The following is a 25,763-nucleotide window of genomic DNA, read 5'->3' as shown; positions in this document are numbered from 1 at the left end:
TTGGTTAAATAAAAATTCAGTGTTTCAATTATTGTGATTTTGAAAATTCTATTCATGACTGAGAACAATGTAGAGCATTATTATGAATTTTCATTTTTTGCTCAGCCCTTCTTTTCCCTGGAGTTATTGGTCGCCTTGATTTTTAAAATTTGCTTAGCTTTTAAAAGTACGTATCATGAATTCAAAAAGAAACCATCTTTTTTTTTTTTTTTTTGCGGTACGCGGGCCTCTCACTGTCGTGGCCTCTCCCTTTGCGGAGCACAGGCTCCGGACGCGCAGGCTCAGCGGCCGTGGCTCACGGGCCCAGCCGCCCCGCGGCACGTGGGATCCTCCCGGACCGGGGCACGAACCCGCGTCCCCCGCATCGGCAGGCGGGCTCTCAACCACTGCGCCACCAGGGAAGCCCAAGCCATCTATTAATTGTCCAAATCCTTTCTACACACCTTTAGATACGTTAGGTATCCTATCAAATTTATCTTCTTGAAGAAACTCCTCCCAGAGACTTCTGACCAATCTGAATTTTATTCTACTCTACAGTGATTGCCCTCTAAGCCTGAAGCAGAGCTGATGTCCTAGCATTTCTACTGGAGAAACCCTGTCTCCTATCCTCTGTTGGATAGGGCATCCCCTGTTGTGTATCCTTTGCTTCTCTTTCTTGTTTTACTCCTTTGTTTAGATGGAATACACCTTCCAGTAGTTTCCTAATGTGATGTTTTTGAGATCTTACACATCTGAAAATGTCTTGAGTTTACACATGCACTTGGATAATAGTTTATCTGGCTGGGTTCAAAATAGTTTCTTTTCAGAATTTGGTAGGCATTGTACCGTCGTTTTCTAGCTTCCATGTTGCTGTTGAGAAGTCCAAATGAGTTCAGAATCCTGACCCTTTGTAAGTGACAGATATTCTTCTCTCTGGCAGCTTGTGACACCCTCTATTTGTCCCTGATATTGTGAAATTTCACAATGACAGACCTTGTATGGGTGTTTTGTCCACTGTGCAGGATGTTTACTGGCCTCTCACATCCTTCCATCTGGCAAACTGTCTTGGTCAATTTCATGTCCTCTTGTTTTTGTTCTGGAACTCCTAGTATTTGAGTGTTAGATCTCCTCGCCTGGTCTGGAAATTTCTTATCCTTTCACTTCAAGTTTCCTCCTCTGCTCTGCTTTAAGGGAGATTCCTTTATTGTGGAAGCTCCTTTAAGTTCTCTTGTCAACTATCAGAGCAATTCCAGGAACTCTTTCCTATTCTCTGAGTGTTTCTTTTATGCGAATCCTGTTCTTGTAACCGAGACTTAATATGTTTTATGAGGATACTGATGAGTTTTTAAAAGAGTTTTCTTTTCTCTGCATCACCTCTGCTTCCTCCAACTTGCTTTGCTTCATTAGTTTTAGCCTCTGTTTTTCGTATTAGGGCAGAAGTCCCAAAATTTGTCTGCATATTATGATCACATAGAAAATCTTTAAAAATGCCAACATCCAGACCACATGGCAGACCAATTAAATCGTAATCTCAGGGACTAAGATGAAGGGATTCGTAGTTTTTGAAGTTTCCAGTGTTTTGCGGGACAATTCAAGCTGCTTTTCAATGTTCCTCCTCTGTTGTCTTAAGATACAGCTTTCCTGGCTGTGCCCAGTTGATGACCACTTATCCATCTGCCTCCAGTTTCCAAAATTCTATTACTGCCATGTCTTCTCTTGTTATTTTTTGACCTTGTGCGTATGTGTGTGTGTGTGTGTGTGTGTGTGTGTGTTTGCCGTTTCACAGATCCCTTTACTGCTATTTTAATAGGGTCTGAAGAAGGAGCAGAGCATAGAGTAAGATAGGGAGGAAAGGACACTTTGAGGAGGTCAGTTTTAAACCGGAAGGGGCCTTCTATTTCAGTTCTAGTGTATATTGACATATGTACAAATATATCAGCAGAAATTTTTTTTTTTTTTTTTGCGGTACGCGGGCCTCTCACTGTTGTGGCCTCTCCCACCGCGGAGCACAGGCTCCGGACGCGCAGGCTCAGCGGCCATGGCTCACGGGCCCAGCCGCTCCGCGGCACGTAGGATCTTCCCGGACCGGGGCACGAACCCGTGTCCCCTGCATCGACAGGCGGACTCTCAACCACTGCGCCAGCAGGGAAGCCCCATCAGCAGAAATTTTAACTTCACTTCATTTATTCAGAAGGGGCTACGAGCTCAAAATCAACCCAAGTTTTCTTTAAATATGAGAGCACTGGCACCACAGTCAGCTATATAGTTAAAACCTCACGTAGTCAAACTTCACTAATTTATAATTCGTGATAATAGACTTGGATGAAGTTTGCCTTTCTCCATTTTTTTTAATTAAAAAAATTAGTGTAAATGACACTGCAGTTTGGTAAACTGGTTAAGAGAAAAAATATTCAAGGATATTATTAGAACTTATGCAGAAAAACAGAAAGTTCCTCTGATTACAAATGCTGCTACTGATGTGAATCTGATTTGCTATGCCCTGAACTGCACTTTATTAGCTATTAATCTGTATTACTGAATTAACAGAACTGAAATAAAATCCTTGCTTCTCTTTAAGCAAATTTCATAAATTTTTCTTTTTACAGGCTTTTCGTCTACCTGAACTTGGAATTGTGGAGGGTTTACTCTGATGAAAAGAACAGAAAGACAAACTGTGAACTGTAACATGTCATTTACAATTAAAAAACCACTAAACACAGGCAAGGAATTCAAGGGCTATAAAATGCCATGCATTTTCACAGTCAATTAATACAAAATTATTTGGCGCGTTCAATTCTGTAGCTAGATGGGAAGTTACTATATTTAATTGCTTTCAAACTCGCAAATTCACCTGTGAGACTGGCCCTCTTTTCGTGCTCTCAGGGGGAAATGGTGCCTCAGCCTTCCAGTCCCCGGAAGTGCCATTGGTTTGTCTCTTTTTATGATGACCCATTGCTCTGTCCTCCCTCCCACCCTCCCTCCCTCTTTCCTTCTTTCCTTCCATCCTTCCTTCCTTCCTTCCTCACTGATAAACATCCAGTGTGCTGGTCTTTATGCCTGAAGCTGACTGGAGTGCTTTCTCCCATGTGTGGGTGGATGTGACTCAAGGATGTAAGCCCAGATTTAGCTGCACATCCTGCCCTTTGAAGAGCGTGTGTGTGTGTAGAGCACCGGCTTTCCCTTAGAAGCCCTGGGACTCCGCTTGCGCCTTGCTGGCCTGTCTACAACAGCAGTCCTAAGTGATGTCAGTGGAGTAAAAGAGAATGCAGAGAACTGGCCTTCAAAAGTCACTTTAAGGCTCCAATGAGACTAGTGACATTCAGCCTTATGAATGTGAAATCTGAAAGTTCACAGACTCCCTAGTAATAGCAGCTCTACCTCTGCTATTTTCTCTTGAGAAAATACATGACTGAAAGCTATCTTTATTCACTGATTCTTTCAAATAGGTTTGACTTTTACTAACCACGCCAGTGTAAACATTTGAACAATGGTAAGAGTTAGTACGTGCCCATGTTTAGTCAGTGTATCACTTAGGAATTATATGTGACTTCTAGAAACAGAATTCTAACTCTGGTGAATTAAATACCTGAAGGTTTAGACCCTGACAGGCAAGAGGTCCAGGGGTGTTGGTTTAAAGCCAAGGTCTCTGAAATCCTCTGGCCTTTTCTTCATGGTCCCAAGGAGGTTGCTGGAGCTCCTGCCACACACAACATCTGATTTTGCTGCAGCTTGAGAAATGAAGGGCAAAAAGTTTTCCTTTGAAAGCCTTTTGCTCTTTCATGCTTACATCTCAGTGGTCACCCCCTCTGCAATGGAGGCTGAAGAATGTAGTTTTTCAGCCGAGCACATTATCCAGGGGTCTCTTAGAAGGGAAGATGGGGGAAGGACATTGGGTAGGCTGCTGGCAACCTATGATGTGGTCAGTCCAGACACGAGGCTGAGAGTGTGTCTGGAACCATGGGCAGCGAGGGGGTTCTCAGTGTGTGGGTGGAGACCACAGGTCAGACGTCCCTAACACTCTATTCTACGGGGCTGGCATCTCGGTGTGCTGGGTTTAAGCATTTCTCAGAGGAGGCAACTCGAAGCAGTCAAAAGAGCACCGAGTGTGGAGGCAGAAGAGGTGGACACAGTCCTGAGCTATGGGTCAGGAACTTGGACAAATGGCTTTACCTCTCAGAAGTGCAGCTTTCCCTGTACAAGGAGGAAATAGTAACATCTGCTTCTGGGAGGGGGATGGAGACGAGGTCTGTGAAAGCTTCTCGGCGTGGAGTCTCCCACACAGAGATGCTTAATGTGGCTTTAAACTGAGGAACCCAGGGTCACAGGCCAACCTCGGACTTGGGGACAAGCAGGCAGGTGTGAGGTGCTGGACCTTCACCTGGAGTCCCACGTGGTGGATGCTGGGGTGAACGGCCACAAGATCATTTCCAGTGCCAAACGGCATCTTGTAAACTGCTCGACCCCAGAAGCAGGTGCAAATTGGATTTCGAAAAGTGCAAGTTCCCTCCCCGCTGCCCGTCCGCTCTGGAGGTCTGCGTGCGTGTCCGCTTTGTATTTCAGGATTTTCATTTTTTATACTGGCTCATTTACAGATGTTTGATCAGGTGTGAACGTCTACCAAGAAGACTATAAAAAAGCAATTTAACAAGTGAGTCTGAAATGCCACACCAAGGGTGGGACTTTACACAAATTACGTACTGGACTTTAAAAATGAACAAAGTTTCTCTTTCTTTTTTACTTCCTTGAGAAGCTCCTGGAAGGAAAGTTCAGGAGTTCACTTTGCCTGTTTGGGGCGGCTGTCCAGACGCCCACATCGCCCTGCGTTTCCTCAGACTGTTCTCTTTCCCTGAGATGGCCTTTCCCTCCTATTCACCTGGCAAAAACCTATTTATCTTTTCAGGCCCGGCTCAAGCAGCAACTCTTCTTCAAATCCTTGATAACCCAGGACCCAGGCAGGAGGAATCCCTCTTTCCCCTGTGCTGGTGTAATTCCTGTCTGTATCTTCACTGTAATAGCATCAGGCGTTTGTTGAGAGCTTACTGTGTGCCAGGCACTGGTCTAAGTGCTTTATATATGTTCACTTAATGCTCACGAAAACTCTGTAGGGTAAGAACTGTTATTATCCTCATTTTACAGAAGAAAATTGAGGCATGGAAAGATTAAGCGGGTTGCCCAAGATCATACAGCTAGGAAACGGCCAAGTCAGGATGGGAATCCAGTTTCTTAAGCAACTATAACACATACATGATAATTATTTTAATAATGTACTTATCAGTTTTTCTCACTAGATTATAAGAATTTTCTGTCAGGGGCTCTGTCTTATTCCTCTGAGCATACCCAGCATTCTATCCTGAATGAATGAATGAATATGTGTACACACACCATGGGGTAACAAATTTGAACTGTACAGGAAACTCTAAAATGATGAGAAATTACTGTATGCCCCCAATTCAAGTTTCTTTTCACAGTGAGCCCTGTTAATCATTTCCTGTGATTTCTTTTAGAAATACCAGCATATATGTATGTGATTTAAAGAATTTACCCAAACAGGATCACTCTTAAACATTCTGCTCATTGCTTAGTACATACAGGGCTATTTTCAACTTATCAAAAATGAAAAGTGATTCTGATATTTTGATTAACTGTGACACCTTGAAAATTCCATTGATTTTGCGTCCGTAAAAATTGTTGATCATTTAAAAGTATTGATCATAGCTCCAAATCCAGTTTTTAAAATGTTCTAACCACATAGTAGCAACCTCAACTACTTTGGGGAACAGAGGAAGAAATGAGATAATTATGTCTCTTAGCCAGTGTGCTCTCAGCAGTGCTCACTCAGAATCCTTTCATTTCTGTTATTCGTCTACAATTACAAAGAAGCATTCACTGGAGTGTTTTTCTAAAGGAGCAGAGGAGGGGTGCTGATGGGGGGGCATGGGGGGCTTCGAGCAGAGCACAAAGGCTCTATGGCGGCCTCGGTCTTGGGAGCCTGGGAGGTGGGTATAACAACCCGTGGACCCCGGGCTAGCACAGAAGAGGGTCCATACATCTTGGACTTCCCAAGGGACTTCAGTGCGCTGAGTTCTTCTACTGTGTGGACATTTCATCTCCTCCTCTGGCAGGGAAAATGCCTTTATTTTCCACATGGTACAAAGGTGTACCTCTCTCCGAAGCAGAGCTGAACCTGAGCAGAACATGTTTGTTTGTGATTTCGATCCTACAAGCTGGACACTGGATGCAGGCCTAGTTCACTCTTAGTAGTCAGCAGAAGGCCTTGATTCAGATGCCCTTGAGGGTGTGCTCTTTCCCCTTGGTCACTACAAGCTCCTGTGCTCAGACCTTGGACGCTGCAGGAGAACCGTCACCCGGTGCTGTTCTCAGCCCACGATTGTCTGGATCAGCCTACTTTCTCCTAAGAAAGTTCTCAAACAGTGAAACATATGAAATTAGCTTCTATTACTTTTTTAAAAATCGCAGTAAAATATACATAACATAAAACATAAAAATATACATAACATAAAAAAAAAAAGGCTCCAGGTCGCAGCCTGTATCAGAATTTCCTTCCTTTCTGAGGCTGAACAATACTTCATTGTATGGATGGACCACATCAGCAGACACTGGGGCTGCTTCCACATCTTGGCCATTGTGCATAATGCTGCTGTGAACGTGGGTGTGCAAATATCTCTTTGAATCCTTGCTTTTAACTCTTTTGGGTGTATACCCAGAAGAGGGATTGCTGGGTCATGTGGCGGCCCCACATTAAATTTTTGGAGAAACTGCCACGCTGTCTTCCCCAGTGGCGGCGCCATTTTACGTTTCCGCCAGCAGAGCACAGGTTCCCATTTCTCCACATCCTCAGCAACACTTACTTTTGTTTCTTTGATGGGCTCCGTGGTGTGATGGGTGTGGGGTGGTATCTCGCTGTGGTTTTGGCGTATGTTACCTTTCACTCAAGAAAAAGCGTTCTTCATTCCGGATTTGGTGGGAGTGTTTTGAGGAGGAACCATAAAAGCAAAGTTCTCCACCGAATGGTAGCTCAGGGCACATTCATCAACCTACGCCTGGGCCCAAAGACGGGATCCGACCTTTAGAAGGAGCTGGCTGGGAAGCCCTGCATCGCCCGGCCGTGCTGAGCCCCAGAGACGTCCCCAGGGATTCCTGACCATTAAATCGTGCCCTGACTCTGGGGTGGGAACGGCCCTCTCTAACGTAACACTGCTGACAGCTTTGTGCTGGCCCTTATGTAAATGGCGGAGTGCTCTTCCAAGTGTCAGGGTCAGGCACGGACACTCCTATTTCAGTGTTGGAGGTGGACTTGACCGAGGCAGCGGAGGAATCCGAGCAGACACCGTTTGTGCAGACAGCTGAACAGGCTTGTTCCAGGAGACCACGCCAACTTAGTGTCTTTGTTGCTTTTCTTTTTCCAAAAACACGTCCACGTTTGTCACCGTACCTTAGCCTCTCAGTAATCTTTGGAACTAGCGGAGATCAGCCCATTTGACAGCGAGAACCATAGTCTCTGAGACGTGAAGTACCTTCTGCAGGGGACGCAGCTGGTTAACAGAAACGCCACTAGAACCCAGCATCCTGGCTGTGGACCAGTGATGCATTTCACAGAGATGATCCCCGCTGAGGGTTAAGATTTCGTGCATCTGAATAGCCTGCTTTCTTCAGGACTTTTTACGGCTCGAAGCAAAGTATCGCGTGGAGCAGCGGCAGAGGCGCAGCTTTGCGTCTGGCCCTTTCTCCATAGATCCTGGTGGTAAAGCCCAGCTCCGTGAAGATGGGCGCACCGCCCCCGCCCCCGGGCCTCCCTAACCTCAGCGGGTACCACCCAGGGCTCCTCACAAGACTTCGAGACTCAGTCTGGTTAACTGTGCTTAGCTTCAGGTTAGAAACCACTGCTGATGACTCTCATGATCATTAAAATCAGCTTCTCAAAACATGAATGTCATAGACTAAAGAACTTCCCGGGCCCCTTGTTGTTGCCCTGCTTAGCTCAGGTGAGAGATCATGTGAAGTTCTGTGCCACTGGCGGTGGTCTCTGAGTGACTGGTGTTTTCCTTCTGGAGTTTAAGTGGCCTGAAGTAGGCACACAGGTCTGGGCAGCCCTCACCAGGCTATTTGCAAATGTGCAAGCCCACGCATAAATGGTCCGTCTTCTGGAATTTACTAGCTGGAGACCTGAGTGGCCAAGAGCACAGGGGCTTATGGACACGGCATGTGGATGCCACCGATAGACAAAGGCAACCAGCTGACTCTTATGGCTTCTCTCCACGGAGGTCATTCCTCAGCTCAGGTGGCCTGTGCCGAATATGAGCCCAGAGCATGATGAAGCTGTCATTACGGGGACGGCAGAATCAGTGCCTGAGGGTTTTAGGTTACGGTGAGTATTAGTGGGAACACGGTGACGGTTTCCTTAAATAAACCAGTGAACAGCAGGCCCTTTTCTGCTTGAAAACAAAAGATGAGAAAAAGCTATCTCACGTGCCAACTCTGATATGTATTCTATTGTATATTTACCGGAAAATGTATAACTTTGATTTATTATTTATGTCTTTACAGAAGCACCTTTTGTCAAGGATACCATGACTGGAGGAAAGAGCTTTTGTTATCATGAAAAACAATGATCAGTCTTATGTTGCTCTTTGGAACGAAATCCTCAGAGCCTACTTTAAAATTATAGACCTTAAAAGTTGCCTATTTCTTTTAAACCAAAGATACCCAACGTTAGCATTACTTAAAAATAGTTTTTAACTAGTGGATAATGTTACGTATGAGATGCCCTTCCAAAGCATCTTTGCACTTTACAGCTTCTCAGATGATACCACCCTGTTAAAGCCTGTTCATGAACCATGGGGCTGACACCCCACAGAAAAGCTCATGCAGGATAGCCAGAAATCTCCTTCCCGTGTCATACTCAAACAAAGTTTGAAAATAAAAAGTCTTTCCCTCATTTCATTCCATCTCTACTGAGCCACAGGTAAGAGAATTTGATGAGAAAATTTGGAAGTAACTGGTGGCTAAGAGCATGTAGGATAGGGGCCATCTTGGGGTAAAGATAGGGGCCGCTATCACCAAAAATTTTGTAACTTGCATTCATCAAGGAAATGTCGTGCTAAATTCATCTTATTCCTTTTTCTCCTGGGTTACTAAACTGGCTGATGTGAGAGTGCCATGATTTAGATTAATTTCTGCAATTAAGTTTCTTACCATGTCTTGTGGGAAATTCAGAGGCATGTAAACTGGATAACAGAAGAGCCGGGTGAAGTTGTGGTTAATTAGAGAACCATCCTCAATACATGTTAACTGTGCATTGATATGAACCTGGAGCCATGGTCCTCAGTTGCTTTCTGTTGTGGCACACGTGGAGGACGGCTGTGCCCCTCCTGGACTTGTGTCCATGGTTGTGTGCGGGGTACATACAGTCCAGCAGACTGGCCACAGGTCCACCCTGTCCCTCCCACTCAAGAAAACACACCTGGAAACTGGTTAGTGCAAGAGACATTATTCTGAGAATAAACTTACCACTCTGATCTGGAAAATGAAATGCTGGCAGATTTCAGTACCTGGGACGTTATTAGTAGCAAAGTATTTGTGCTACTATGAGCTATTGTAAGACAGTCTGTGCTATGACTTGGCCCCTTGTCCCTTGCGTCATCCTGTTGAACATTTTAAACTCCATCTTTAAAGAACACTGAGAGGTGTGCTTCGAATCTCCTAAGGAACCCCATGGCTTGGGAGCTTCCACCTCCATAGCTGAGGGCAGCCTGCAGGAGTGAGGCATCCTTCGAACCTGGAGGTGGCTTTCGGTGCCAGAAAACCTATAGACGGCAGAAGCTTTAAATCAGTATTTCAAAGTGGTTAATTTTTTTTTTTTTTTTTTTTTGCAGTACGCGGGCCTCTCACTGTTGTGGCCTCTCCTGTTGCTGAGCACAGGCTCCGGATGCACAGGCTCAGCAGCCATGGCTCACGGGCCCAGCCGCTCCGCGGCATGTGGGATCTTCCCGGACCAGGGCACAAACCCGTGTCCCCTGCTTCGGCAGGCGGACTCTCAACCACTGCGCCACCAGGGAAGCCCCAAAGTGCTTAATTTTTAAGAATGAAGTTTTGATGCTCCATCTAAAAGGTTCCAAAAAGGTTTTATTTCTGTAAGTCTTGCTCCAAATAGACTTCTCTCATAAACAGAGATGTCAACATGATCAGTTAGTTACTAATTGGGTAAATATTTTAAAGAAATTATTTCTTATTTTAATAAGAAATAATGTATTATTTTATTTCACCTCTGGACGGCTAGTCCCTGGAGGACAGCAATACTGTCTTGCTTACTTCCCTGCTGTTGACCCTGGCTGTCTCCTGCACACACCACTGAAGTCTGGTGAATTAAACCCTAGTTCATAAACCTCACAGGGGAGTCTCGTCTGTGACAGAACTCACTTTCCACTTAAGACAAATTTTGCAAATTAGAGGGCAACCAACCCCAGGGCAACTGTCCCCAAGCCTTGACTGTACCTTACTCAACATGAGTTGCCCCAGAAAATATACAGGGAGCCACTTAAAATGGAATTTCAGGTAAACAATGAATGATTTTTTTAGTATGGGACATACTTATATTAAACAATTATTTGTTGTTCATCTGAATTTGAAGTTAACTGGGCATCCTATATTTTCATTTGCTAGGTCTGACAAGTCTAAGCCTTTAGAAAATGTGAAGTGAGGGTCCCACTCCAGAGACTTGGATGCAGTTGGCCTGGAATGGGACACCAGGGCTAGTATTTTTCAGAGGCTCTCCAGGTGATTCTATGGTGCAGCTGGGGTTGCAAGTCACTGCCCTGTAATGTGCATTTCGACCTTGAACCTGTTCTCAGGGCCTTCAGTTGTAAGCGTCCGCCTCCTTTCCAAGGTATCCTGGCCCTTAGCTTCCCACAGGCTGACCTCAGGGATCAGTGGACCCACAGGCTTGGGGTGAAGCAGGAAATGCTAGGCAGCCTTGACCTCTCTGCCCTTCCTTAGACAGAGGAGCTTTATTCTAGGAAATTCTCCCTATTAGAATTCTTGGGAAATGAAGTGTCTCTGCCCAGCCACTGGGCTCCTTTCTGTACATCAGGCCATTGCGTGAAGCTGCTCCTGACCTCTACATGGTTCTCAGATGTGTAGCTCCCCCCGTGGGCACCCTGAGTTCTCATGTGAGCCTCCTACGCCTGAGTCGCCATCTCCCAAGGAGACCCCAGATATTAGGACCAGGCTTTGCTGGTCCCCATTTCAAGTTTCGTTGTGTGTGTCAGAGCCGAGTCTAGATCTTGACCTTGTTGGGCTCCCCCCTAGAGACTATTGCTGCACCCTGGGACCCAAGCTTAGCATCGGGGCCCTATTCGCCATGAGCAGACCTTTCAGGATTTGTTTTCCCATTTGGTTTTCTGTGCTCACCTGTTGGAGTCCTGGTACTAGTCGCATGCCTGAACGGTGGAGCTTGCCGTGGCCTTGGGTCTAAGGTTGGTGAGCCTCCTCTGAGGGCTGCACCCGGTGGGAGGATGGGGGAGTTTAGTGCAAGGCTCAGGCCTGGCCCTGGCTTGTTTTCAGCCGGACCCTGTGGCTCCCTGGCAGATCTACACTTAAGACCGTCACAGCACTGTTGACAGAGCCTGGAATCACTGAAGGCAAGCCAATGCAGGTGTAAGATGTGGGGTTTTATTTTAGATTTGTACCGTTTGAAAGCCTTATAGCATGGCAAAATGTTGAGATCTAGCAATCATTGGGATTATGGGATTAGAGACAGAATTCTGAGATCATTTGTATAGAGTTTAGCTGAAAGTGTCGGTGAGTTCTCCAAGGAGAATAAACCAGGGCTCAGTGCTCATGGATGTCAAATACACCAGTGGACGGAGAAGCCTGGTAGATGAAGGCCAAAGCAGGAAGAAATGCCAAACACCTCTCAGTTCCTGGTCACGCGTGAGTCACGAGGACCACTAAAGGGATGAGGTGAAAACGTATCGTCTAAGAGAAAGGGCGTCATCTGAACCCTGAGAGGCACATGGCTTACACAGGGAGGGTTTAGATTTTAACTTCTAGATATTTTTACAAGTGCCCTACCAGAGGTGCTCATTTAGAAAGAAACCAGATAATGTTTTCAAGGATGTGAGCTGTGTAGGGAAAATACCGCAGTCAGAAGGCAAACCCAGTCTTAATAAAGACTTCTGCACTGAGGGAGCCGGGTGGGGAGGAGACCAGAACTTTTCACTGGAGTTGGAGTACAAAGTAAGAAGCCAAAATATTAAGTGGAAGGAACATATAGTCCTGAATATAAACAAGACACAGCCTGTGAGAAGCTGAGAGCTGGTATAATCCCTGAGCATCTTAGTACCTAATTAACTCCCGGGCTACCTGAGGCTAATGAGACTGATGGCTTAGGTCACAGCACATCTGAGAGTGGACAACTCCTTCTGTGCTGTCACTGGAGGGAATGGGAAGGTGAGACGTGATTTATTTTCCTTTTTTCACAGCCAAAAGTCATGGTGACAAAGGCTACGTTGTATGGCAAATCAGTGACGTTAAACTTTGATTAAGAAAAGATCAACTCTTTGGTAACCTCTGAAAAAGTGGTTTGAAAAACTATTGAAAGAGAAGGTAACAAAATGTGATGCTTGAAGGCAAATTTAAAAAACAGAGTTTTCATCAAAGAATATCACTCGTAAGAACACATTTCTATTATCTCCAAGCACAAGTATGTTTATAGATTCAGTCAACTTTCCCAAGTTTTGTTTTTAGTTTGGAGCTGGTGTTCTTTGATTAGTACTTGAATTTAGTAAGGAAACTTATTTTAACATTATTAATTATTAAAATAAAACATTGTTTAGAGGAAGTATATTTACATATAGGGTTAGGATAATTCTATCAAAATTCTTATTTTTACATTTTAATAAAGATTTTAGATCATCTAGGGGGAAAAGGTTATGTACACCTTGAAGATGTGAATTTGGTTAAATCAGTGTTGATGGGACCAAGATTTAATAAAAATATAGATGATTATGAAATGCATATAAATGGTATGCTATTTCATTAAAAATTATATATCCGTATTATAAAATAAACTAGTCTTAGTTATTTAATCACTTGAAAAAACCCCTAGATTTTAGGATTTTGAGTTGAGGAAGTTTTTGCAGCTGGAGTCCTCGTTTTATAGAATGTGGATTTTTATAGGAGTTGTAATCCTCATCTGGTTAATTTTCTTTAAAATTAAAAAGAAAAAACCCCTGCATTTGACTTTGACATTAATTGTCATAACTTTTAGTAGAGAAAAACTTTTGAGGTGATACTAAGACTAGAAGTCATAAAAAGTACTTAATATTTTTTATAACATCTACCTGGAAACTGAACTTATTTATTTTTAAATAATGCTACTTCTCTATTGAATAGGAAAATTTGGTGCCAATACGAGTAATTTTGTGGGAGTGAATAGAAAATGAACAGCAAAGTAATAGCATGTAAAGGAATTTTCATGTTCAGATTTGACCGATGTTGCTATAGTAAGTTATGTATTTGTGTAAATGTACTCCACCAATAATGAGGTCAGTTTGGAAAATATATTGCTTATAACTGAATTAAATCAAAATGAAAAATTTTACAGTGATTGTTAAATGCCAAATTGAACTGGTCTCGTTAAATGTGAAATTCAAGTATATTTAGACTATTGCCTAAATTTTAATACCTAAAAATAATGAGATGTGACCAGAATAGATGGAAAAAGTTACTTCTATTTTTTTTTCTTTTCTCTTAGCAGCTTCTCATTTCACAGTTTAGATGTATTTTCTGGAATTTGATGAGATAGCCTAGCCTGTGGGCATGAAGCATGCCGTGCCTCTCAGTGAACAGAGGAAAAGAACAAACGGGTATCGGCCCCTGTGGTTTTATATGAGCATTTTGCTCATGACTTTTACCTAAGGGGGTTACCTTTGTGTGTCAGTCAGGTTCACAAAGAAGAAAGAGTTCATTAAGCACGTTGAGGGGTGCACAGCTGAATGGAGGGAATGTAGATGGAGTACGGTTTTATACGAGGTTCCTAACTGAAAACAGACTGCAATCCTACTCTTGGAATACCCATGACTGCACTTTGCAGCTGTGATTGTGCAGTGCTGCGGCCGAGGCCAGCTGTCACCTCATCGGAGCCACTCAGTTATTTACTGCTATTCTGGGCGTAGTCTAGCAAACGGTCTCCAGGAAGGTGGGCGAGCAAGTGTGCACTGTTTTTGCTTCCTACGGCAGTACACGACACAGGGTTTTGCTCTCCTGAAACCCACAGAGAATTCCATGCGGGGCCCCAGCAAGCCGAGGAAGGCAGACCAGCCCCTTCTAGTCCTCAGGCCCTGTACACTGCAAGCCTAGAGACTCTCTTGAGATGCCTCCTGCAGGTGCTGATCGAGCTTCCTCAATCCTGTCCATTATTGTGTCTTATTTGAGAAGAAGTTTTTCCTCCAAACAGAAATAGGCACTTGAAGTTTACTTGACCTAACTATGTCCTTCTCACTCTGGCAAACCAATACCATAACACAGGTTAGTGCTTATGCTTATACCAATTCCTAACATAAATTCATCTATAGTTGCCTATTTCTAAAAGTCACAGAAAACTGCTGTGTAATAACAAATGGGATATTGAGAACTGTGTGTACATTTGGAATATGTACTGTGGTGGGTGGATGTTTAGTGAGAGAAAACGAGGACAGAGTCCGTACTCCATGGAGCCCTGTTAACACTTTTAAGGATGAAGGTGTTGTAGGAAGAACCACCAGTATTATCCAGAGCCACCCCTTTTAGCAGAAACGTTTCAAATATTATTAAAATCTCCTATATTTGGGTGGAATTGGGAAGAATCTCATTTTTCTCATTTTCAGTTGAGCTGCTCGGGCTACATGCCCTTCAGAGTCTCTTCAAATGCTAAATAGATTTTATGATTTAGTAAGTTTTCTATTTCTTTGTCTTATTTTGAACTGTTAAAATACTGGGTTCTTTTGTGGTAAATTGTGTGGTTGGGAATACAGAACAGTTATGTATCTCACCCACCTGACTGTGCAGTAAACTACTTCCATTATCTTAATTTCTTTTTAAAATCTAATTTAAACCTGTGATGTTTCGTCTAAGCTGATTTTTCCTATTTCTCCTGGTTCTGCCTTCAGCCATTGTGGAAAGTAAAGAGCTGATTTCCATAATGAAAAATGCTACCTTTTCGCTTGTATTGGTTTTGTTCACTGACGCAGCAATCTCTCACCTTGGCAAACAAGCGAATGTTATTCTTATTTGAATCAGTGAACGAAGCTCCCTGTTTAAACAAGGAGGACAGGCTCATTGCCAAGGCTGCCCGAGACTGCAAATTTGCAAAGGAGCTGACGATGTGCGCGTCTTACAAGCCCATCCCCGCATCACTGCCTCTGAGCGATGCTGGGGAAGAAACAGGACTAACCCACCACACTCCCTTCCCCTTGGAGAGGGGGAAACGGGCCTCTGTTGGTAAAGTTCCCAAGAGACCGCCCCCTCCTCGTGTTGACAGGGCCTAATGCAGTGGGGAGAAGCCAACGCCATTGAAGCAACGCCCCACCAGCTGAGAAATGGAAAATTAATATCACGCAGCCAAACAGACAAGCACACTGCTTTCCACAATCTGCCCTAAAGACATTTCCGCGCAGGCATCTGGTTACTACTAAACCATCATCGCAACAGGACGTAGATTCCAAGGGTGAAGGTACTTGACAAAGCTCCCAAGAAGCGTCTTCGTGCCAGCAAAGATTCGGAGTGTGCGCTCTAACTCCACCGAGCTGCCGTCTAGATCCCGTGGCATCGTGGACTTTGAGAGCTGGGGGAGCATTAGAATAACGAACAGGCGGGCTCCTTAATCCCAGGACAGACACAGTGAAGGACGGCAGTGGCAAAGGCAAAGGCATTCATTTAGCGCCTATTTTAGTGTTGGGCGACGTGATGTACAAAGAGATTTAATCAGACTTTTCAAAGGAAATAGCTGCTGCTCACTAGGCAAAATTGCTCCATAATCCTACTGAAGTAAAATGTAGCAGTGCTGACACCCTAACCTCTTCTCGTTTCCGTCGTTGCAAGTGTTCATTAAGTGTCTCTGAAGCATGTTAAGGAAGTTATGGGCAATACAGAGGTATGAATAATAGGTCTGAAATATATACGTAAAGCAAATGATTTTTATGAGGTATGAGACGTTTGTTGGGAAAGTGGTAAAATGATACATAACTGGTGACACAGCGGTGTGAGCAGAGCATGGGCTCTCTGTCAGAGGTGCATGCCCGCAAAGCCCACTGCGTGAGCGTGGGGACTTCTAGGTGGCCTGGGAGCTGGACGTCTAGCCTCATACTGAGGAGGATGTACTAAAGGATATAATAAATAGCTCATCCCTCAAGATAACGTTTTATACAGGTGACTGAGGTGCTCAGCACATACTGTCTGGCATCAGCACCCCCCCACTTACTAATCGATCGATCGATCAATTAATCAATTGATCCAGCACAGAGTTAGATGCTAAGGATACCGAGGTGTCTAGGCAGGGTCGCCATGATAAATGCATGATAGATGCACAGCCAACACACACGGAAGAAAGACTGATCCTCTCTCAGTAAAAGGCTAAGGGAGGGAGTGTTTCAAGGCAGAATTCACAATGGGAAACCTTCTTGGGTACAGTGTTGAATAATGAGTAGGAATTCCGTATGGTTCCTCAAAGTATGGCCCCTGGACCATTTACATCAGAATCACTTACAGAGTTCGTGAAGAGTGTTCTCGGACTCCAACCCAGAGCTACTAGTTAAGGCTGTCTGGGGCAGGAGCTTAGTGACCTGCAGAACCACTGCCCCAAGGCCTAAGGCAGCAAAGGAGGTGCTGGTAGAAACACCCACGTCCTCTTCACTCATCACGCACGGCTCTCCCCTTAACTGTCAAGGCACACTTTCCAATTTCCCACTAATGATAACTCGTAGGGGTAGCAAAAATAAAATTACGAGGCTTTATTCAAATAGTGAAAATTGTGTAGCCAGGAGTCTGCCCTTGTGTCCAGGGGCACTCATATGTTATCCCTGTTCCCTGTGCAGGACTGAGTTGAATAACTGGGAGTTCAGTCACTCGCCCGTCCGAGCAGGGACACAGAGGTCCCCACCCCGCCAGGTACGGACTCCCGAGTTGTTGGGTCTTAGGAAGGTCCAGAGGCTGGCAGGGCGGCTGGGTCAGGAGCTGGGGGTGACCCCTGGAGGTCGCAAGACACCCACTATTTACCAACCAGTATTGAAGCATTTCCCTACTTTAATGACTGGTATAAGTGCTCGCTGAATAGTTTCCCGTACGTCCACGATAAGACAAAAGACAGTGAGGTAAAAACACCAAGGGTTCGATAAGGTATTTATGTTCTCCGTAAATTGAGGGTTTAAGGCTACCTTAGGAGTAAGAGCACAGACAACTAGACCGTATCAGAGGCCACGTACCGTCTGTGGGCTTCTAAATTTTGTTTCATAAGAACTGGGCTAAATAAGATAACTTTTGTTCCTTTTAAAGTTGACAGTCAGCTTGCTATAACCAAGTTAGAGCACTTGTGTTAATAATCCTAACTGTTCTTTGCAGGTTGGAGCTGAGCAGAACATATCCCTAACTCTCTAGAGTTTCCACTGTGACAGTTTTCATTGTCCCTGTCTTAGCTGGGGTGGCTGTAACAAAATGCCGTGGCCCGGACGGCCTGGACAACAGATGTTTGTCTGTCACAGTTCTGGAAGCTGAAGGCCTGAGGTTGGGGGCCAGCACGGTCGGGCTCCGATGAGGGCCCTCTCTCGGGCTGCAGACAGCCGCCTTCTCCGTGTCCCCACGTGGCAGAGGGACAGAGGAAGACCCTGATACCTTCCTCCTCTTATAAAAACACTGATCTCATTGTCCGACCCCGCCCTCAGGACCTCATCTAAGCCTGATCACTTCCCAAAGGCCCCGCCTCCTAATACATTCATCCTGGGAGTTAGGGCTTTGGTATATGAATTTTGTAGGGATGCAAAGGTTCAGTCCGTAGCAGGACCTTTACACCTCAATGCTGCTTTTGTCTGTGGCCAGAGCTCCCACCATCAGTGGAGACCCCAGAGGTGAGTGGCCGGTTCTCGGCACGTGGTATCAAGTCTGGCATTCTCTTCTGAGTCCCTGTGAGGACCCCTGGGTCGGCGTCAAGATTCTGGACATTCTGCGGAAGTCACTAGTGTTCAACACGGTGCTGGATTCCCCCGCCTACGCCCCTCAAGGCCACTGGTTTCCAGACCAGCTGAGCTGTGTCCTGGCTCCGCCCCCTTTCCCTCCCGCCCCCCTCTGAGCTTCCCCAAGCGTGACATTCGCTCATCGTGGATGGAGGCAAGATTCAAATCAATACAAGAGGCCATGATGAATATTTTGTGAAAAGTTTCTTTACACCAAGTCCTTATGTGTGTTACCTAGGCCAGCGCTTCTCAAATGTTAGCGTTCACGGGAGCCTTGCGGGATTGGTGAAAGCACAGATTCTGATCCAGTGGGTGTGGTGGGGCTGACCGTCTGCATTTCTAACAAGCTCCCAGGTGGTGGTGCTGGCCACGGACCTACTTTGAGTAGAAGGGACCAGGCAACTAAATGTTTGGGGATAGTCATAACAGATGGGTTTATACTTACAGAGTTTGTATTACATTCCACATTCAGAGACTTTTTGAGAGCTTTGCGGCTTCTCACTGTTTTTCAGAGATAGCCTTTGAAAGCCACTTCGCTTTGTAGTGTGCTTTCAAAATTTGCTGCCCTGGGGAAGCTGTGGAAAGGCGAAGCGCGAGGTTAAATATTTCATTCAGTGAATCTAAGTTCAGACCTCCGAACTTCCCTTACCGCCAAGGGACCACACAGCCCCTCCCTTGGGGAACACTGGGCCCCCCGGGGGGTGCCCGCCTCCAAGAAGGCCCGTGGGGGGCGTGGGCTGAGCCGCCCACCGCTTACTCGGAGCAGGAGACAGGGGACGGGGTGATAAAAGCGAACCTAAAATAAAAATTAACAAGCAGCCTGAGAATACCATGTGAAATGAATCCTTACAAAACTGTCTGCAGCGCGGAGAAATCAGGGAGTTTTATTAGGTGATGATAAAACGAAGTAAACTTCATGTGAAAACATTCCAAGGTCGGGTCTTGTGTGGTATAAGAGAGGAATTTACTAAGTAAGGCTCATTTAAATCAAATGAACATCAAGGAGCTCTAATCCCATTTATACCTGCGTTTGAAACTGGTTACACACACACACACACACACACACACACACACACACACACACACACACACACACACACACACACACACACACACGCGCCGTTCCTCAGTGACTTTGCCGCCCGGTCTGAAGTGCACGTTCTGTTCTGGGAACAGAATCCCAAGAAGGCAGAGGCCTGCGCTGATTCGGGCTGTTCAGACACGCTTCTGCGTGCAGTGTGTCAATAGTTCTGCGCCCTGGAAGGTAGTGTTCTTCCACTTCAGCCCGAGTCTCCTCTCTTTTGCTCACCTCCATTTTGGTGGAGGAATTAAATCACTTGCCATGACTACATTTTGACCAGCAGGCCGGGCGGAGGGTCCAGGCGGAGGGTCCCGGGCGGAGGGTCCCAGGCGGAAGATCCGGGCGGAGGGTCCAGGCAGAGGACCCCGGGCGGAGAGTCCTGGTCGGAGGGTCCCGGGCAGAGGGTCCAGGCGGAGGGTCCCGGGCGGAGGGTCCAGACGGAGGGTCCCAGGCGGAAGATCCGGGCGGAGGGTCCCAGGCGGAGGATCCGGGCGGAGGGTCCCAGGCGGAGGATCCGGGCGGAGGATCCAGGCAGAGGACCCCGGGCGGAGAGTCCTGGTCGGAGGGTCCCGGGTGGAGGGTCCCGGGCGGAGGGTCCCGAGGGGCGCTTGGCAGCGTGGGCTTTTTCTCGGCTCCCCCCACCCCGATCCTCCCGAGGTCAGCCTGGGGGGGGGTGTGGTCTTCGGGGCTGTGCCCCAGACCCATTTCCACACGTGCCCCTGGGAGGCAGTGGTCTGCTGGGTAATCGTGCACCCTGGGGAGGGTCAGACCCTTGAAGGTTGGTGGGAGGCGGCAGGGGTAAAGGGAAACACGAGCAACATGGCCTCCCCGGGGTATTGCTGGCCTCCACACTCTGGTGGGGCCGCCCGGGGGGGGAGGGACCAAAGCGCCTCCAAAGCCAGAGGGGCGGGGCCGGCGCCGGCGAGCCGCGGCCCCCAAACCCGGCAGAGCCTGACGGTCCGTGCGGGCCTCAGAGCCTCCGAGTCCGGGCTCCACCCGGCCAGGGTCGTGAGATTCCCTGGTGGGCCCCGGGCGCTGATGGCTGCCGGACGTTCCGCCACCCCGGGTGGCCGAGAAGCACCAGGTCAGAGCGCGGGAGAGTCTGGGCAGGTGGGAAGCGGGGTGGCGCGGGGCCACCAGGCCGGCAGCTTGTGGGAGAAGAGCAGGTAGGCGTCGGAGGGCTGAGCGGGGAGACGGCGGTGGCTAGGAAATCAGAAAGTACGGATCTGGTATGAGATGTCTCAGGTGAGCTCATCCATCAGCAGTGAGACGAGGGAAAGTCAAATCCTTATGACCCAAGTACCCAATGTGACTGGATCTTTTAATTTGTTCCAGGTTCATTCTAACCAGTTCTTTTGAATCGACAAAGCCAGGCTGGAGAGGAGGGTGGAGGAGGCCTATATTGTCAGTAGTCTGCGGCTCTGGTCCACAGCCTGGCCCCCCAGGCGGCAGGGCAGACCAAGGGCCGGCCTCTCGCGTAACCCTGGGTCTGCACAGCCCTGCTCAGCACCCCCGTGTGGCCACGGGGCCTTGGCCGCAGCAGGGGTTGTGGAGCTAAGAAAACTCAAAAGTGTGTTTAGCTTAAGTAAAACCTGTGGTCAGTGAGGAGTAGCCTGACAGCACCTCTGAGCAGTGCGGGCCCCCATCCGTCTTCTCTGGCTGGAGGGGCTGTTCCCTGTGCAGTGTGCCGCCTTTTTGTGGAACTGTCCGTGCATCTTATAATCAAATGAAAGCGGGATTGCCCGCGTCTCTTCCCTTGACAGAGCCTCCGATTAGACTTTCCTGAACCAATGCCTTTGATTCCGGGCTCTTTCTTGACATACACCCGTGAGGAGTCCTATTTCCTTGGTTTCTGGATGAAGCCTGTCCCTGGAATTGTGGACACACCAAGAGGCTTTAGTCTTCTGTCCGATTATCCCCGATGTTTCCGCAGCCTGGGGAGGGTCCACTCGCTGGGCTCTGAGGTCAGGGTCAGCACTTGCCTTCCTGCCAACGTCAGGTCCTGTCCTACCAGACCCTGCACATCACAAAGGGGGTTGTACCAGCCAGGGACTTTCGGGGCCTTCGCCTTAATGCCCGGGGAATCTGAGTGTGCCCTGAGGATGAAGAGAAATAGATTGCTCTCACAAGTGATCTCTACAATCATCTTCTGTGCTCAGGCGAGGAAACACGGTTTTAATATTTCTTCTGAAAATTCCTCTCTTTGTCTGCTTTTAGCCTCTGTTTTTCTCTCTCCCCCACGAGGATTCTAATCAGAGTTTAACAAGGTCATTACAGTTGTTGTAATTTTGCTTTTGTATTTCTAAGGCATAATGTTAAAATTACCAAACATGTTCATCTTGGCACCTCCATAAGCAGTAATATACCCTCAGCTCAGGATTTATGCGGTTAGTTTAGTCGTGGCCCATTGTGATGTTAAGAAAACAGTTTTGTGAAGCAACTGTAGTCCCCGAATGCAGGGCTGTGGGTGTCACTTAACATCAGCTAAGTGATGCGAAGGATGTGAGAGTTAGTGGCAGGGTGCACGTCAGGTTGTGCCTGGGGGGTCCGGCTTTTCAGTGATGCAGCCTGACACACGGATGTTCTCGCCATGAGACCATTCCGGAAAGCACTTCTTCCTTCGTGCACACGGGCTCACCAGGCACTTCTAGAACCCTGACCCTTCGTGTGGTGCTGGGGAAGAAGAGGTGTAGGGAAAGGTCCATACCCCCGGGGCGGGGACAGTACCATAACCCAGGAAAGGATCGTCCAGAGAAGGCAGCAACCTTCTCTGTCTCAGTCTTTCTGTTATTTCAAAGTTAAAGCCATTTCAGGCCTGCTTTCTAAAACAGATTTTTATTGAATGGGAATGAAAGAGGGATTGGGTAAAGTTGTTCAATCGAATGAATTTCGCTTTTGGTTATCCCACCACTCAGGAAAAGTAGGGTTTTAGTGTTGGGCTGGTGAGGCTGGTGGTACACGGCACACACCTGTGCACCCGTGTTGCTTCCTCTAAGGGTCTCGATGCCACGGCAATAAGCGAAACCACAACAGAGACAGGAGTATGAAGTGGTTTACTCTGTCACAAAGGTCATTTGGAGAACGAATCCTGACCTCTTAAAAGCAGTACTTTGTAGAAGGTGGAGAAGAGTTTGCAAGAATTGAGCTGATAGCTCTCATTAGGTACTTGCCCTTGAAACTGCTAATAGAATGATTCTTCTCTAAAGCACATGTTTCAGGAAAGCAGAATGTGAGAAACAGTGTTACCTAGAGGGACGGTCTCCGAAGTAGTTGATTGTTCACTGCTATCGGCAAAATATTTCAAAGCATGTGGCAATATTTTACTCTATTTATAAATGATATAAATGGATAAGCAATACATGTATACATAGTTTTATAAACATTTCATATATTACAGACATAAATTATATGTGCTCAATATTACTAATACATATTTTAAAACGTAAGTAAAATATACATTTGAAAAGAATGGAGAAAGAATAGAAATTAGTTCTAACATTTCCTCCATGCCCCTCAAAGACTAGCTGGACAAGCTTGGGAACACAGGTCCACTCAGGACACCAGCCCAGGAAATGGGACAGAGTAGAGAGAGCAAAACTGTGTTTTGAATACTTGGGTATTCGGGCCAAATCCCCTTTCTTTCCCGAGTCATTCTACATCCACTGATATTATAAAAGGAATGGGGAAATGGTTACAAAAGGAATCCACGGGGCTTCCCTGGTGGCGCAGTGGTTGAGAGTCCGCCTGCCGATGCAGGGGACACAGGTTCGTGCCCCGGTCCGGGAAGATCTCACATGCCGCAGAGCGGCTGGGCCCGTGAGCCATGGCCGCTGAGCCTGCGCATCCGCAACCTGTGCTCCGCAACGGGAGAGGCCACAACAGTGAGAGGCCCGTGTACCGAAAAAAAAAAACAAAAAACAAAAAACAGGAATCCATGTGCAAATATATGAGTAATGATTAAGTGAACAAATTAATGAGTGACTGTGAGTGAAATGGGGCCCTCGTGCTCGTCTGGTCCGTCAGCATGAATTCAGCAAAGGACACAGTGTCTGGCCTGATTTTTTTATTCCTTAGCAGACCGTGATCATAATCCTTCCAGCACTGACCAGTCCTCTTTAATCAGTACAGAATACGTTTGTTTTTGGAAAACAAACAAGATGTGCTTACACACCTGTACTTCCTATTTTAGCAACTTCTACATATAACTTGGAAACACTAAGAACGAACTTCATACTGAAGTCGCTGCCCAGAAACAGAAGAGGAGAAATACGTCTTCTGTTTTTCGGGAACTCTTCAGTTCAAAGTTCCTCTAGATGTCAGTATGACCTAGGGAAATGAAAACATAATAGCCTGTGGCAATGAATAAAGACCTTCTTACGTTATCTAAATGGTGAATCATATCTGATATATAATTAAAGGAAAAAATGGTCTGGTTTGGAAGCTTGTTTCTTACCTTCCTCAGAATTGATAGTTCTCCTGTTGGTCAAATCAGAACACTGCACCCAGAGAGCGTCAGCACATCCTGTGGGCACCCACCACTGACACTGAGACGTCCCTGGAGGCAAACGCTGGAGGCTTACAGCCAAATTCTCAATTTTACATATTTTGATAGATTGAAATTAACTGACACACCAGTTTTTTTGTTTGTTTTTTTGGGTTTTTTTTGGCGGTATGCAAAAAATTGGGAAAAGTGGGAAATTGATGAGAAAAAATGTTTAAGAAGGGCTTCCCTGGTGGCGCAGTGGTTGAGAGTCTGCCTGCCGATGCAGGGGACGCGGGTTCGTGCCCCGGTCTGGGAGGATCCCGCGTGCCACAGAGCGGCTAGGCCCATGAGCCATGGCTGCTGAGCCTGCGCGTCCGGAGCCTGTGCTCCGCAACGGGAGGGACCACAACAGTGAGAGGCCTGTGTACCGCAAAAGAAAAAAAAAGAAAGAAAGAAAGAAAAAAAATGTTTAAGAAAATGTTGCAAGCTATACTGGGGTGGGAGTATGTGCTGATTGCTGTGCAAGTATAGAGCAGGGAAACTAAAGGACATTTTCCTGCCCTTTCACTTAGAAAGTTCCAAACTCCTGGGCTCTAATCTCTAGTTTTGGTTTTCTGCAGAGTTACTAAACATGCCTCTGTGTTTGAAGGTCCTTATCTGAAAAATGGAAAGGCTCTGAACCCATGGGACTGCCCTTTGGATTGTTTAAAAGCACATTTATAATTTGTCTTGGTATCTATGACCTGCACTTACATGGTGTTTCATGCTTGCAAGTCACCCTCAGGCAAATTTTACTCTCTTTCCAAAGAAAAAAAGACTGGTTCTTTGGACATCCATACAATTTCATTAACTTATAACGTATAACTTCAGAACTTATGATAATTTGGGTGGATTTATGTGGTATTTGAAAAGGGTTTGCTTAGCTAATTCAGAGAAACCAGGACTGTGAAAAGCATGTTTACCTCCTTAGAAAGGGGCCGTCTGTCCTAAGCAATGTAGAAGCCCCTTTTATAAAAGCTTACTTTACTCTCCTACTTTCTGGTTTACAAAACCCACTGACATATAGCCTCTCATTTTTATTTGATTTATATGTGAACTATATCAAGACAATGCAAACAGAGGTCAAGGGTGACAATCCCGTTACAATATCCTTTATCTATCCATGAAGATGGGCCTTCTTCTACAAACAATGCCAGAGTTTTACAAAATTTCTTTGAAAATAGTGAGGTCATTTGCTTTCAAATACTCTAGTCTGTACAGGGCTTCATTAATTCAGACTGTTCTGCCCTCTAAATTACTATTTATTTTGGTATTTTTTTCTGTGTTTGAATTGTGTAATATAATGGTTCTCAATATGGGGTGAGTTTGCCCACCGGAGACATTTAGCAATTTCTGGAGGCATTTTTTTGGCTATTACACCTGGGTGGGGGAGAGTACTGTGGGCTTCGGGTGGGCAGAGGCCAGAGATGTTGCTAAACATCCTATAATCCTTGTGACATTCCCCATAACAAGGAATTCTCCAGCCCCAAGTGTCAGAAGTGCTGAGGTCGAGAGAGCCTGGTGTGATGTGTAACCCACATTACTCATTACTCAATCGTGTGCCCACAGGCTAAGGAGCAGGTGTGCTCACACCCTGGCCTGAAGGAAGCAGCACCAGACAAAGGCAAAAGGACGGCACCTCCCACAGGTAACCTTTCTATAAGACTAGATATTTGTGGGTCAAGCTCTGTTATACAAGTCGCGAGGTTGTTCTTGTTCAGAGGAAGTTACATGTCCGTGATGCCCTGTGTCGGGTGAAGTGCTGTTTGAATGGCTTTGGGTCCTACTAGTTACAAACTAGAAATTCTTTGGAGGCCCAGCTGTCAGTCCACTGGTCACGTTTTCTCCTACTTTGCTTCCCCAAAGCTTTTATCTGCCAATAAAGAGAAGCCTGTATAGAGATGCCATTCTGTGAAGCCAAAATTACACCGATCACATGCGTCCTCCGTTAAAACACTGT

General features: G+C 46.2%; 1 protein-coding gene across 4 annotated transcripts in view; it reads left to right on the top strand.

Annotated features, from left to right (window-relative positions):
* MYLK4 (myosin light chain kinase family member 4) overlaps positions 1-25,763 on the top strand; it is a 92,810-nt gene that overhangs the window by 40,209 nt on the left and 26,838 nt on the right. For all 4 annotated transcript variants that reach the window (XM_067751846.1, XM_067751849.1, XM_067751848.1 and 1 more), the window contains one exon: positions 25,373-25,451. In XM_067751846.1, the coding sequence (XP_067607947.1) occupies positions 25,373-25,451 (79 nt within the window). The remainder of the gene's footprint in view (positions 1-25,372; positions 25,452-25,763) is intronic.

The sequence above is a fragment of the Pseudorca crassidens genome, chromosome 10 (assembly GCF_039906515.1).
Source record: "Pseudorca crassidens isolate mPseCra1 chromosome 10, mPseCra1.hap1, whole genome shotgun sequence".
Taxonomy (NCBI): domain Eukaryota; kingdom Metazoa; phylum Chordata; class Mammalia; order Artiodactyla; family Delphinidae; genus Pseudorca; species Pseudorca crassidens.
Note: the sequence above shows the minus strand (reverse complement) of the source record. Positions and strands in the feature narration are given on the sequence as shown.